This window comes from Urocitellus parryii, chromosome 6 (assembly GCF_045843805.1).
Source record: "Urocitellus parryii isolate mUroPar1 chromosome 6, mUroPar1.hap1, whole genome shotgun sequence".
Taxonomy (NCBI): Eukaryota; Metazoa; Chordata; class Mammalia; order Rodentia; family Sciuridae; genus Urocitellus; species Urocitellus parryii.
In genome coordinates, this window is record NC_135536.1 from 28,642,712 (window position 1) to 28,656,408 (window position 13,697).

Consider the following 13,697-nt stretch of genomic DNA (forward strand, 5'->3'; position numbering starts at 1 on the left):
ACACAACTACAGGTTGGGAGATGGCAGATTAGCTGTCTTCCCAGTCTGGTCAAACTGCTAATAAATTCATTTTTCCTTTTTATGCAATTTTTATCTTACTCCTGATGCAAGTGAGTGTCCAAATGGTAGTTGGGACTTCCAGATTCAGGCGTCTGACCTGAGACCCAATAAATGTCACAAACAGATACCTTTATCTTGGCATTTTTCCATCCAGAAGAGGGCAGATTATCGGGTTTATATGAACACTCCTTAAATGATTGACATGTCTACATGGAGAATTGAGCAGTAATCTGACCCCTAGTTTGAGGTACTTGAAAGAGACAGGGGCAAATGAACATAGAGATGTCAAGCTGTTATACTGCTTTTAATTATCTATCAGACATATACAGGCCCAAGTGAAGAGTCACTGCTTTTTAGCAAAAGCAGACTCTGGGTCCCTGAGATCCCTGATGTATAAATTCCTTATGGGGAAAAAAAAATTAAACTGCCTAGCTCTAGAGGTTTATTTTTTAAATAACTAAGAAATCCACTAAGCCACCAATCAATAAGTATGATATAATTTCTCAAAACTCAGTTTATACAAGGAAATTGAATCAACAGTCAAAGATACCCCCGATTGAATCCACAGGTTCCATGAGGAAACTCAAGAAATTCTGAAGAGTTGGTTGCTTGGTGACCAATATAAACAACTTTTAAATCTAAGAAGCCAAAGAAGACTGAAGGCGCAAGACCTTGCTTTCCTTTAAGGACTGTGCTGTAGGAGGCCATTTTTCAGGTAATTTCAAAATACTGCAGGCTGCACCAGGATTAAAAAGGTTTTCATGAGCATTCACTGAATGAGGCAGCCTGGGGCAGTTTCAGACTCTGGATGATTAGGTGACAAAGAGTCAGTATTACTTCAGATACCAACCAGGACTAGGATCTTAATCAAGCTCTCTCTGGACCCTGATTTGGGGATTTTTAAAATGAAGGCATTGGAACAGATCATCTTTATGGCAGAATTTCCAAAATAATCTCTGGAGACAGCTATTTAACTGTGTGAATACATAATGAGAAATGGAAACTAGAAAGTTGAGGGGGTGGAAATGAGGGGAACTTTTGGAGTAGAGGGAGGAGGTACTTTGCAGCTTGCACAGAATTTTCACAAGTTTCTGGTATCATATCAACACTAAATTTCAGCTTCCTATCAACACTAAATTAGGACAGGTATCAGACTCTCCATTTTCAGATTGGCAAACCATTTTTTGAAGGTGTCATGGTTGGGAAGTGCAGAATCTGGCCTTAGCTCTGACTTCTGACTCTAAGACTGACAATGATGAGCCTTTTCTGACCAAAAGTTACATTCTGCCAATCTGTTGAAAATATTTCAGTTACCTTCATCTTGGCATTTTCCATCCAGAAGAGGGCAGATTATTGGGTTTAAAATAGACTTTTCATGTGTTTCCTTCCTTTTTGATTAGCCACTCTATCAGATGAAAACTACTATTCCTTAAGAATATAACTGCTAATGATAGTATGGTATTCTTTCTGTTTACATTTTTACTGTTTTGGTTTGGATATGAGGTGTTGCTCAAAAGCTCCTGTGTAAATATAGGACATACAATGATTAGATTATGAGAGCTATATCCTAATCCATGGATTAATCCAGTTAGTGGGTTAGTAATTTGAATGAATTACTGGGTGGTAACTGTAAACAGATGAGGTATGGCTGGACAAAGTGCTTCACTGGGGGTGTGCCTTGGGGATTACATATTTTGTCCCTGGCTTCTTGAGTTCTCTCTCTGCTCCTTGGCTGCCCTGAGGCAAGCAGCTGTCCTCTGCCATGCTTTTCTGCCATGATGTTCTACTCCATCTTCAGCCCAGAGCAATGGAGTCAGCTCACCAAGGACTGAGACCTCTGAAACCAAGAGCCAAAATAAACATTTCCTCCTCTAAATTGTTCTAGTCCTGTGTTTTAGACACAGTGATAAAATGCTAGCACTGTTACCAAGGTTTCTTATGTCACATGTTAAAAGACATATATCTGGGGACAACCTTGATCACCCCACACAGGCAGTCATCTTGGAATGAATCATCCTCTTTCTGTTTTTAAAGTGTTTGGAATCAAAATGCTCCAGCCTAAGCAGCAAGGTACACATCATTGTGCAAGAATTTGAAATTCTTATTAGAGCACATGTAAGTCAGAAGAACACAAATAGTGTTCTCATGTGACAGTTCATTTTCAATCAGACCGAGTAGGCACTCTTTCAGGAAAAATATCTCCTGTGCCCAGCCTCTACCTTTGCCCTAATTTCTCTATTTTGACTAACTACTGAGTGCCCTTGTGGCACGAGGCCTTCACAGTTGTGAAAAATTAAACAACCAAAGTTAATTTTATGTGCAAAAATATCCTGCAAGAATATCAAAATAATCCCGTGTGACATAATCTGAGGGAAGTTATCAGTTCTGGCCTAGAAGCATCTAGATGAAAATTGACCCTTAATAGAAACACCACAAGGTCAGATTTATTATTTGGAAGACAGGAGGATAAATCAAACCCTAGAGACAGAAGGTATGTATTTCATGTTATGGAGAAAGAAAAGAGTCATTCCTGGTCTGTGGGTGCACACTGGGGCAGTCCAGGATGGGCAGAGGTTGGTATGACTGAGATAGAAAGAATGTTAAAGAATAGTGGTACCTGCTCCTGGGAGTGCCAGGTAGGTTAGCATGTTGAGGTGGTGAGGAGAGGAGCTTGAGCTAAGGCAGAGTGGCACAGAGATTTACTACACTGAAGCTACAGTCCTGCAGACTGGGTTTGCAGCCTGACTCCCCTACTTATGGGCCATGTGAACAATTCACCTTGGTGAGGCTCAGCTTCTTCCAGGATCATACCTTCTGCTTTGCCCCTCCCCTGACTCAGGCAAAGGCAAGGCCCTACTGAGGTGGATGGCGCAAGGCGTCCATCCTCCAGAGGAGCGCAGGGTGCTTCTGGGAATGGGCTGGTTTGGTTTTGTATTCCTTTAATAAGTATAGTTGCGACTTCTCATATGACCATTAAGTATGAAGGAAAAAACATGACTTTCCCAATTAATGCAACTATTTCTAAAGAATAAATCTGTTTGCTCTAAATGCAATGATTCAGCTGTGGAACGTAAATTGTTAATGTTTAATGAAAAAACCCCTGTAGGAAAAACAGTCAAGGAAGTTTTTGAGAAATTAAATTAAAATCTAGAGAAGAAGAATTAATGTTAAGAAGACAGATTAGTGTTTAGTACTGGGCAACTTGTTCTTGTTCCTGTGCACAATGGTTTGGTGCTCTTGCTCTTGTTTGATTAAAATTAATAGCCTCTCTTTTCAAGTTAACCACTTGCCATAACCATGGCGCCAATTCTAGTCAGTTAAGTCAAGAAAGAATAGTCAAGGTATAGGCCAATAGTCTGGGACATTTCTAACTATTATTAAAAGCTAACTAAGCAGAAACAGCTCAAAGCAAAATGCGAACTGAAAGAAAAAATGCTTGCTCATGCATATGCCAAGATACATTCTTCTTATCTAATTGTAGCTACGTAATATTTTGTTTCTTTGAATAATGATTCCTGTTTTGTAACCACAAAGTACTGTGAGCCTGTCAAAATGAAAAGTATATATGATTAACTTCACAAGTAAAGATTGGGATTCAGCACCTTCACTTTTGTGTCTGTGTTGTTTCTCCACCCCCTTTCGCCGACTCCTCACCATCTGTTCGTCTCCTGAGACCCCCTGTTGGAGTTGGACTCCGACAACCTTCCCTCTGTGAAGCCCTTAGCAAAATACTCTATGATTTTCAACTATCATTATTAGACCAAGAGAGTATTTCCAAAGGAAATACAAAACAAAATACTAAAAGTATTTGTTTTCTACGGTGCTTTCCATTTTAGTTAAAACCTGGAGAGAGCCACAGTTAAGGAAGAGATGAAGCTATTTATCCAGTTGAAAAAATGTGCTATCCCTCAAATATTTTAATGATGAAGATTATATAGCAATATGGAAAAGTACTGGGTAACTTGAAGAGCAGAAAAGACAGCAGATGTGGGTAGTTCAGTTAGAGAGCCGAATATTTAACAACATGAGGTGTCACAGGAGTAATAGTTAAACTAAGTGGTATGAATTAGGAATGATATCAATTTGGGTGTGACTGGGCCTGGATAGAAAAAGTTATGGGCATGTAGGGGAATTGAGTTGTCCTAAGAGAAGGGATAGAATTTGTGTCAAGTATGGAAGAAAAGGCCATTTCATGCAGAAGGCACAGGAGGAAGCTTGTGGAGGAATACTCAAAGAGCAGCTAGGGGATCCAGCTGGCTTTTGCAGAGTTTACCAGTCAGAACAAAGTCCTAAACTGGGGTCCTGCTCATGTTGAACCCTGAATGCCAGGCTGAGTCGTTTGAACTTTATGCTGTAAGCTATTTTTGTGTAACGGAGTTGGGAGCGGGGATCTTGCTATGTTGTCCAGGGTACCCTTCAACTCCTGGCTCAAGCAATGCTCCTGTTTGGGAACAGGGACCCAGGCATATGACATCATCCTAGCTTACTATAAGCCTTTTGAACAGAGAAAAAGCAATGTCTGAAGACAATTAGAAATGGGAAACTATTGGGGACAGATATAAATACTGGGTCTGATACAAGGAAATACTTTATATGTTGCACTGTTTCTTTCTTCTGTCCTTCTAATCTGCTTGGCTTTCTCACCCCACCCCATTCCTTTTCTCATCTATCTTCCAAGATAGTCTCTTTCTGTACATAAGTCTGATTTCTACAGACCTCCACCAGTTCGTCCCATCCTCTTAACAGGTTCCTGTCACAGCTGCAGGCCCTGCCTCTGGACCAGGCAGCATAGAAGAAAGCTTTTGCTAGGAAATATGATTGGGACCCAAAAAGAAAAGACCTTCTTCTCTCATCAGTTCCCTGAGTCACTCCCCCCACGGCTGGGATGGGGCATGACTCTTGGCTTCTCAAAACTGAACCAAGAGGTCTGTGCATCTGTCTCCAACGTGCCACCCGTCTTCCACTTTGGCCCTCAGCGCTGTGCAAAGCTCAAGAACCAGTATCTGAAGAAGGCTGCTGCCAACCTTACCTTCTCTCAGGAGGTGATGTGGCAGCGAGGCCTGCCCAGCATGCCTTTCAGCCAGTATAGCTTTGACCATATCTACGACACAGATGACATTGTCCCACCTTCCCAGATCAGGAAGGCCCAATGTGAGAAACCTGTCAGTGTCAAGTCCCTGAGAACAGAGGACATCTCCCAGGCTATGAAGATGGCAAGCCCTGACAATCTTGTCAAGAAGCAAAAGAAATCAAAGCCAGCAAGCACAATCCAGAGAGCATCTCCCCGTCTCCCCCTTTATTCCCAAAAGGATCCAGATTTGCTGAGTCCACCGCCTTCTCCAGATGTGAACCTGGAGGAAAGGGAACTGTGGCTTCCCCCTCATGAGAAGGAGGCCAGAGACTGGGAGGCCATCGTGCTGGAAAAGCTGAACAAGCGCACAGCCCGGTGGATCCAGAGCAAGCGTCCTGCGAGGCCTGGGGTATCACCCAATAAGTGGCAGTCGTTCCTGCGTCAGCAGTATGACTGGAGCCACATCCGGGATGAGCTCACCTCCAAAAGCGACCTGGAGCTCCTGAAACAGCTGGAGGCAGAAGAGACAGCAGAGTTTGAGCCTCCAGTTATCATCCTGCCCCCCAAGGAAGAAAAGCAGCCAGAGCTTCGGCTTCCGGTTTACTACAGGTAGGCTGACCAGGCCCCAGGTGTGCCACTGAGGATCCCTAGCTCCCCTTCAAAGACTCCCAGGTGGGCTCACACTCTTTATTTTATCTTATTAATTTTTTGTGTTGCTGGGGATGGAACTCAGGGCTTACCACACACTCTAGGCAAGGGTCTACCCCTGAGCTACACCTCCAGCATACATTCCTTATTTTGCAATGTATTCTACTATCAACCTCATGCTCTCTACCACCAACCATTCTCTGCGATCTCTTCAAAGTAATTTTCTCAGCCTTTGCACTACTGACATTCTGGGTTAAACACATGTTTTGTTTTGTTTTAAGGAGCTGTCCTATGCATTGTAGGATGTTAACAGCATCTCTGGCATTTCCCCGATAGATGCTAGTAGCACCCCCAAGTTGTGACGACCAAAGACGACTCAAACACCATCAAATGTTTCTGAGGGATAAAAATCACCTCCATTTGTGAACCACCACCTTAAAGGAAAGGGATTGGTTCTTGGTCTTCCCCAGCAGATGTAGCTATCCAACTGCTATTCCAGTTACCATTCAGGTGTTCCCAGAAATGTATCCATGGTGAAAGTAAGGAAGGCAGACACCTCACAGCACTGAGGTCTGACTCTGTCTCACTCTGTACAAAGCCAGGTGTCAAAACCCAGCCAGCTGCAGGGCAGAGAACCAGTCACAAGTGGATATGTATCTATTTATTTATTCATTTATTGGACAAATATAAATTACATTCTTGCTACTTTCAGATAGTCTGCTGGAACTTCAATATAAAAGAACAGATGTGTACCTTTAATAAGATTATAGCCTGTCAACTGGGTGGACAGACATTAAATAACTACCCACACTTTTAGGGTGAGGTAATATAAGAGGTGAGGTCCCTTCTTTAAGTCCTTTTAAACTCTAAGGGAACCAATGTTTTAAAAGGGGGGGGGGCGGGGGCAGCATTATGCTGCCAGGCCTGGTGGTGTACACCTGTCATCCCAGCTACTTGAGAGGTTGTGACAGGAAGATGGCAAGTTCAAGGTCAGCTGGGCAACTTAGCAAGATCCTGTCTTAAAATAAAAATAATAAAAAAGGCTGGGGATATAGCTTAGTGGCAGAGCTCTTGCCCACCATGTGTGAGGCCCTGTGTTCAATCCCCCTGGGGCAGGCCGTGGCTTATGTTGGAAGCATGGCCACCCTACAGTGGTGCCAGTGGCTGCAGAAGGTGTGGCCCCATCCGTGGAGGGAAAAGGTAGCTGAAGACAAGCCTTCTGGTGGCTCCATATTCAACTGGCATCTTGGGGACAAAGTTAATAGTTAAATTCAGGTGTTCAGTCGCTCACATGTGTGGGAGCTGAGCCTAAGAGCTGTGGTGAATCACAAATCTAATGGAAAGTGGGGTACCTTTCCCATTTTCCCCCTCTCTCACCTCTGCCAAGATTGCCCAATTACTCCCCACAAGTGCAGACAGTTGAAAGCATGCCTGGCAGAAATACCACAGCTGAGGATATCGAGGAAAAGAGAAGCATCATCCAGCCCCCAAAGGAGAGCTGCTTCCGACAGGTGAATCCTGCAGCTGGAGAGTTTGCTTACTCCACAGACAACAAGTTTGAGCAAGAGATTTACTTTGGTAATTGCGCCAGCCCCTATGGGGGAGGTAGAGGTGGGTGTGGACCAAGGAAGTGAAGATGGCTGGGGGATACAAAGGGAGGTGAGGCCCTGGATGTGCCGGGGATTTCATGCTACAGCTCCTGGGTACCAGCACAGGAGTTGCAGCGGTGGTGTCTGATGGGAAGGAACCAGTTCTCTTCCCCACTACCATATCCCTTCACCTTACTAAGGAGGGAGTGGAAGATGGGATTGTAACTTCAGCAGGATTTGACTCTGGAAGCACCCTACCTCTTCTCTGCCCACCTTTTTCCCTTTGCTCACTTTGAGATTATTCTCCCACTAAGATGCTAAGTTGGAAAAAAAATAACAGGCTTTAGAGTTAGATAGAATTAGGTTTAAAACCTGGCTCAGCGCCCCCCCCAACCCTTTTAAAATATTTTTTTGTACTAGGGTTTGAACCCAGGGGCACTTAACCACTGAACCACACCCCTAGGCCCCTTTCTAATTTTGAGACAAGGTCTTGCTAAGTCGCTCAGGACCTCACTAAATTGTCGAGGCTAGTTTTGAACTTGTGACCCTTCTGCCTCAGCCTCCCAAGCTGTTAGAATCTCAGGCATGTACCACTATGCCCAGCATCAGTCCCTTCTTAATAACCTTCAGTAAGTTACAGGCTTCTGAGCCTTAGAAACCTCATTGGTAAAGTGATGTTAATAAAAAAACACCTCAAATAGAGTAGAAAAAAAAAATCTCAATCTATTCTTGCCCAATGCCTGGCACACAGAGGTGTTCAATAAATGCCCATTATCTTCCCCATCCACCTTGCTTTCCTTTAGATGCCTGGGCTCCCAGCATGAAAAAAACAATCTAGGTCTTTATGTTCCAAGCTGTTTCTTCTTCCTAGACCCCTATCTTGTTCCTAAACTGCTGTGAGCTGGGTCTTCTTAAAGGGTTTAAAAAATTATTCTGACTAAGGTACTAATGACTGATGGGAATAATTAAGTGCCCCTTCTTTAGTGTCTAGCTTTTCAAAGGGAACAATGCCTGTAAATTAGATTCTGCCTTACTGATGGAAAACACTACCCTGGCTTTCAGGCCTCTGTGAGGCTTTTCTATGAGGTCACAAGTTGTGACATTTCCAAGCAATAGTCACCTTCAAAGGATGTCCCACAGCATGGTAATCTTGGGTCCTAGGGCTTAGATTAAGGCAAAAGGAAATTTGGCCTGATCTTGGTGAATGGAAACCAGGAAGAGAGAAGAAAAGAGGAAGGTTCTGGGGGACTCACTGATTCTTTGTTCACAGATAAAGTCCAGATCATCCATAAGATTGGTGCAAAGAGAGACCAGATTTTCCTGGAAAACCTCAATCGGTACAACAAGCAGTTATCTAAGGTCTTCCCTGAGACTCCAGAAAGGTGGAGTTCCCAGCCTATTCCTGAAGCACGTAAGCAGGAAGCTGATATTGGGGGTAATGATGGAAGTGTGTCTTTTCTTTAGGGTCTCTAGTCAAGGGGTTGGAGCACTCCCAGGAATACGGGAGCTCCCTTTCTACCAACCAAAAGTCATCTTGTAAAATTACAAAATACTAACTGCAATTAGGAAGAGCCTTGGTGGAACATACATTCGAATGAATTAGATATAACTTAGATAACCAAGTGTTTCATGGCCAATAATTACAAATAAGAAAGGTCCCATTTTAATGCTTCAAGAGGAAGTTCATCCTCACTACCTACTGTGCCCTCTCCCCTTTAGCTAGCTCTTCTTTTCCACTACACTCAGGCCCATACCTGCCTCAGACCCTAGGGTGTTCCTTTGTTGTAAGTTTCTGTTTTATGTCATTCTTTTTTTTTTTTTTAAAGGGGGACACATTATTTTATTTTTATATGGTGCTGAGGATCAAACCCAGTGTCTCATGCATGCTAGGCAAGCACTCTACCACTGAGCCACAATCCCAGCCCTTTTATTTTATTCTTTATTCTGTTAGACAAAGAGGGTAGAAGGAAGGAAGATGACAAGAAATGAGCTTATGAAATAAAATGAGCCCTCCATCCAAAAGGCTGTGTCTCATTTCCCATGCCTCTTTCCTTTCCAGTATCACTGTTCAGATGGTGAAACTAAAGAAACTATGAGAATATGCAGAAACTAAAGCAGTTGTGATCCATTCTTTTTTACCAGGCCCAAACCCCTGTCTCTAGTGCCACCTGGATAGGCAGGAGCCTTTAGGGTAAAGGAGGTACAAGTGACAGCAGGTATGGGCAACTGCCCCAAGACTCCCATGCTCCTTCTTTGTTGAGGATTACCATTATGACACAGTGGAGAAGGTACTCCCACAAAACCTCAGATCTGGTCTTGGCAAGTCATCTTCTGGGGCTTCAGCTGCCATATTAAAATGGGGCTGATCATTCCCACAGCAAGGCACTTTTGCAGTACTTAGATGAGGTGGGTTTGTGAATATGTTTTGTAAACCTCAAGTGCTGTGCAAACTCAAGGCATTACTATTAGTATACCATCTTCCCCATAAGTCAGCTCCATTCTTCTTGTCTTTTCCTGAGAACTAGCAAATCCATAAAGACAGAAAGTAGATTGGTAGTTGCCAGGAGGGCTGGGGAAGTTGAGAAGTGGTAGAATGCTTGCCTAGCATGCACAAGGCTCTGGGTTCCATCGAAAGAAAGAAAGGAAGGAAGGAAGGAAGGAAGGAAGGAAGGAAGGAAGGAAGGGAGGGAGGGAGGGAGGGAGGGAGGAAGGAACGAAGGAAGGAGTCAGAAGCTGGAGGGAGGGAGGAAGAAATGAGGACAGGGTTTCTGTAAGGGATGAGGAAAATATTCTAAAAACAGAGTTGTTTGTAGAATACCCAAAGCAATTTAAGCAAAAACCAAAACAAACAACAACAAAAAAACAATGCTGGAAAGCATGACAACACTTGATGTCAAATAATACTACAGAGCTATAGTAACAAAAACTGCATCATATTGGCATAAAAACAAATATATAGACCAATGGTACAGAATAGAAGATACAAAGACAACCAACACATCAACAATCATTAACAAAGGTGCCAAAAACATACATTGGAGAAAAGACAGCCTTTTTAAACAAATGGTGCAGGAACAACTGGTTATCCATATGTAGATGATTGAAGACCCTTTTCTCTCACCCTGCACAAAAATCAACTCAAAATAGATCAAAGACCTTGGAATAAACCAGAAACTATGCAACTCCTAGAAGAAAATGTAAGGTCAATACTCCAGCTTTTAGGCACAGCCAATGACTTTCTTAATAAGATCCTTAAAGCTCAGGAAATAATGCCAAGAATTAATAAATGGGACAGCATCAAATTTAAAAGCTTCTGCACAGCAAAGGAAACAATTAGGAATATGAAGAGAGAACCTACATAATGGGAGAAAAATCTTTGCTAGTTACTCTTCTGACAGAGGATTAACATCTAGAAGATATAAAGAACTCAAAAACATTTACACCAAAAAATAATCAAATCACACAATTAATAAATGGACAAATAAACAGACACTTCTCAAAAGAAATACAAAAGGCTAACAAGAACATGAAAAAATGTCCAATGTCATTAGCAATTAGGGAAGTGCAAATCATCTCATACCAGTCTAAATGGCAGTCATCAAGAATACAAATAATAGGGCTGGGGATGTGGCTCAAGTGGTAGCGCACTCACCTGGCATGCGTGTGGCCCAGGTTCGATCCTCAGCACCACATACAAACAAAGATGTTGTGTCCGCCAAAAAACTAAAAAATAAATATTAAAAAAAAATTCTCTCTTAAAAAAAAAAAGAATACAAATAATAATTGGGCTGGGATTATGGCTCGGCGGTAGAGCACTCGCCTAAGCACATGCAAGGCCCCGGGTTCCAACCTCAGCACCACATAAAAATAAATTAAAAAATAAATAAATAAAAAGATATTGTGTCCAGCTGCAACTAAAAAATATTTTAAAAAATACGAATAATAATAAATAATACATATTAATAAATAGTAATACATAATAATAAATAATAATAAATGCTGGAGAGGATGTGGAGAAAAAGGAACACTTTCACATTGTTGGTGGGACTGTAAATTAGTACAGCAACTATGGAAATCAGTATAGAGGTTCCCCAAAAGCCTAGGCATGGACCCACCATATGACCCAAATATACCACTCCTTGGCATTTTCCCTGAAGAATTAAAGTTATCTTACTACACTGATACATAAACACCCATGTTTATAGCAGCACAACTCGTAATAGCCAAGCTGTGGAACTAGCCTAAGTGTCCATCAATAGATGAATGAATAAAGAAAATGTGCTATATATTCACAATGGAGTTTTATTCAGCCATAAATAAAAATGAAATTATGGCATTTGCAAGAAAATGGATGGAAGTAAAGACTATCATGTTAAGTGAAATAAATCAAACTCAGAAGGTTAAGGGTCTTATGTTTTCTCTCACATGTGGACGGTAGAGAGGGAAAAGGAAAAGAACGGTGGGGGTGGATCTCCTAAAACTCAAAGGGAGATCAGTAGAAGAAAAGGGACCAAAGGGCACGGGTGGGTAGGGAAGGGGAAAGTGCTGGGGAGCAATGGTGGTCAAATTATATTATTATGTGGTGCACATACATATGAATATGTAACAACAAATTCCTTCAATATGTACAACTATAATGCACCAATTTAAAAATGTGGAAAAAATAAAAACTGAGCCGGGCACAGTGGTATATGCTTGTAACCCCAGAAGCTCATGAGGCTGAGGCAGAATTGCAAGTTCAAAGCCAGCCTCGGCAATGGTGAGGCACTAAGCAAGTCATTGAGATCCTGTCTCTAAATAAAATACAAAAAATAGGGCTGGAGGGGCTGGGGTTGTGGTTCAGGGTAGAGTGCTTGCCTAGCACGAGCAAGGTCCTGGGTTCAATCCTCAGCACCACATAAAAATAAAAGTATTGTGTCCAACTACAACTAAAAAATTTAAAAAAAAAATAGGGCTGGGGATGTAGCTCAGTGGTTGAGTGCCCCTGAATTCAATCCTCAGTGGGTTTGTGATACATGTCCCAGCTATAAGGCATCATCTGTTTCTGCCAATAAAGTGCAAAGCTTCTTCTGTCCCACAGAAATGAGAGTTGCTTCTTTGCCTGCCCCGGTGGATGACTTCATGAGGGAATTAAATGTGTTTCCATCTCCCTAGAACACAAAGGATTGGAAACAAACATTGGCAGTTCTATTTGTTTATTCCCAAACTTTCTCACCATAAATCAAACTTTCTCACCATAAATCCATTTTAACTGTTGATCAGTGGGGCATAGGAGGAATGGGGAGGGATTTCAGGAGAGATTTCAAGCAAGCTGAGAGAAGTTGGGCGTGTCATGTGACTCTGTGTATCTATTCTGCTGGAATGAACTGACTGGAGGTAGTTGTACAGCTCTAGGCTGTACCCCACCCTACACTGCAAAAGAAAGCCTTCAGCCCATGGTCTGGGAGGTCCATCTGGAAGACACACATGTCTGGCCACCTTTGCTAATCTATTCTGGAGTCTCATAGCACTTGTCACATCAGAAGAAATAAATTGTTTTTTCTTTTCTTGTTGTTTTTGCAGTAAAGGGGATTGAACCCTGAGCCTTGTTCATGCTAGGTACATCCCTCAAACCCCTTTTTCTTTTTTCTTCTTCTTCTTCTTTTTTTTTTTTTTTTTTTTTTTTTGGTAGGGGGGCAGTACTGAGGACGGAACCCAGGAGCATTCTACTGCTAAGCTGTATCTCCAGCCATTTTTTTTTCCTTTTTTAATCTTATTTTGAGACAGGGTCTTTCTCATTTGCTGAGGCTGGCCTGGAACTTATGGTCTTTCTGCCTTACCCTCCTGAGCTGCTGAGATTACAGGTGGATGCCACTATACTCAGCAAAAGAAAATGTTATACCCTCCTTCTTCAAAGGAAAGAACTGATTTAGAGCAAATCTAAAGGTGTTAAGTAAGAAATCTTGGAGGAAAGAGTGACAGTGACAGATTAGAATATGAGACTGATAGGTAATGTGGCAAATAATCAAAATTTTAATAAGTTTGTAAATGTTTTTATTGTCCCTTCCCCCTCTTCACACAGCTTCTCTTCTAAGAAAGAGGCTTTCTGAATCTGTTTGACACCATGGAGAACATTGAAGTCCAGAAAATATAACAACTGTAACCATTTTATATGCAACTATAATTATATTTATAAATATGTATGGCTTCTCAAATTTCTGACTGCCATTTATCATCACTATAAAAACTCCAGAGATCCTAAAATCTTTAAATTGTAGAAACCATTCCTTCCCCCAAATGTAAAGCATTAGGAAGAAAACAATAAATTTGGAATTAATGGCCAATTATAC

General features: G+C 41.9%; 1 protein-coding gene across 1 annotated transcript in view; it reads left to right on the forward strand.

Annotated features, from left to right (window-relative positions):
* The first annotated feature begins 4,874 nt into the window (after window positions 1-4,874).
* Heatr4 (HEAT repeat containing 4) overlaps window positions 4,875-13,697 on the forward strand; it is a 36,091-nt gene continuing 27,268 nt past the window's right edge. Inside the window, exons 1-3 of the mRNA XM_026402646.2 lie at window positions 4,875-5,740; window positions 7,167-7,357; window positions 8,639-8,779. Coding sequence (XP_026258431.1) covers window positions 4,875-5,740; window positions 7,167-7,357; window positions 8,639-8,779 — 1,198 coding nt within the window. The remainder of the gene's footprint in view (window positions 5,741-7,166; window positions 7,358-8,638; window positions 8,780-13,697) is intronic.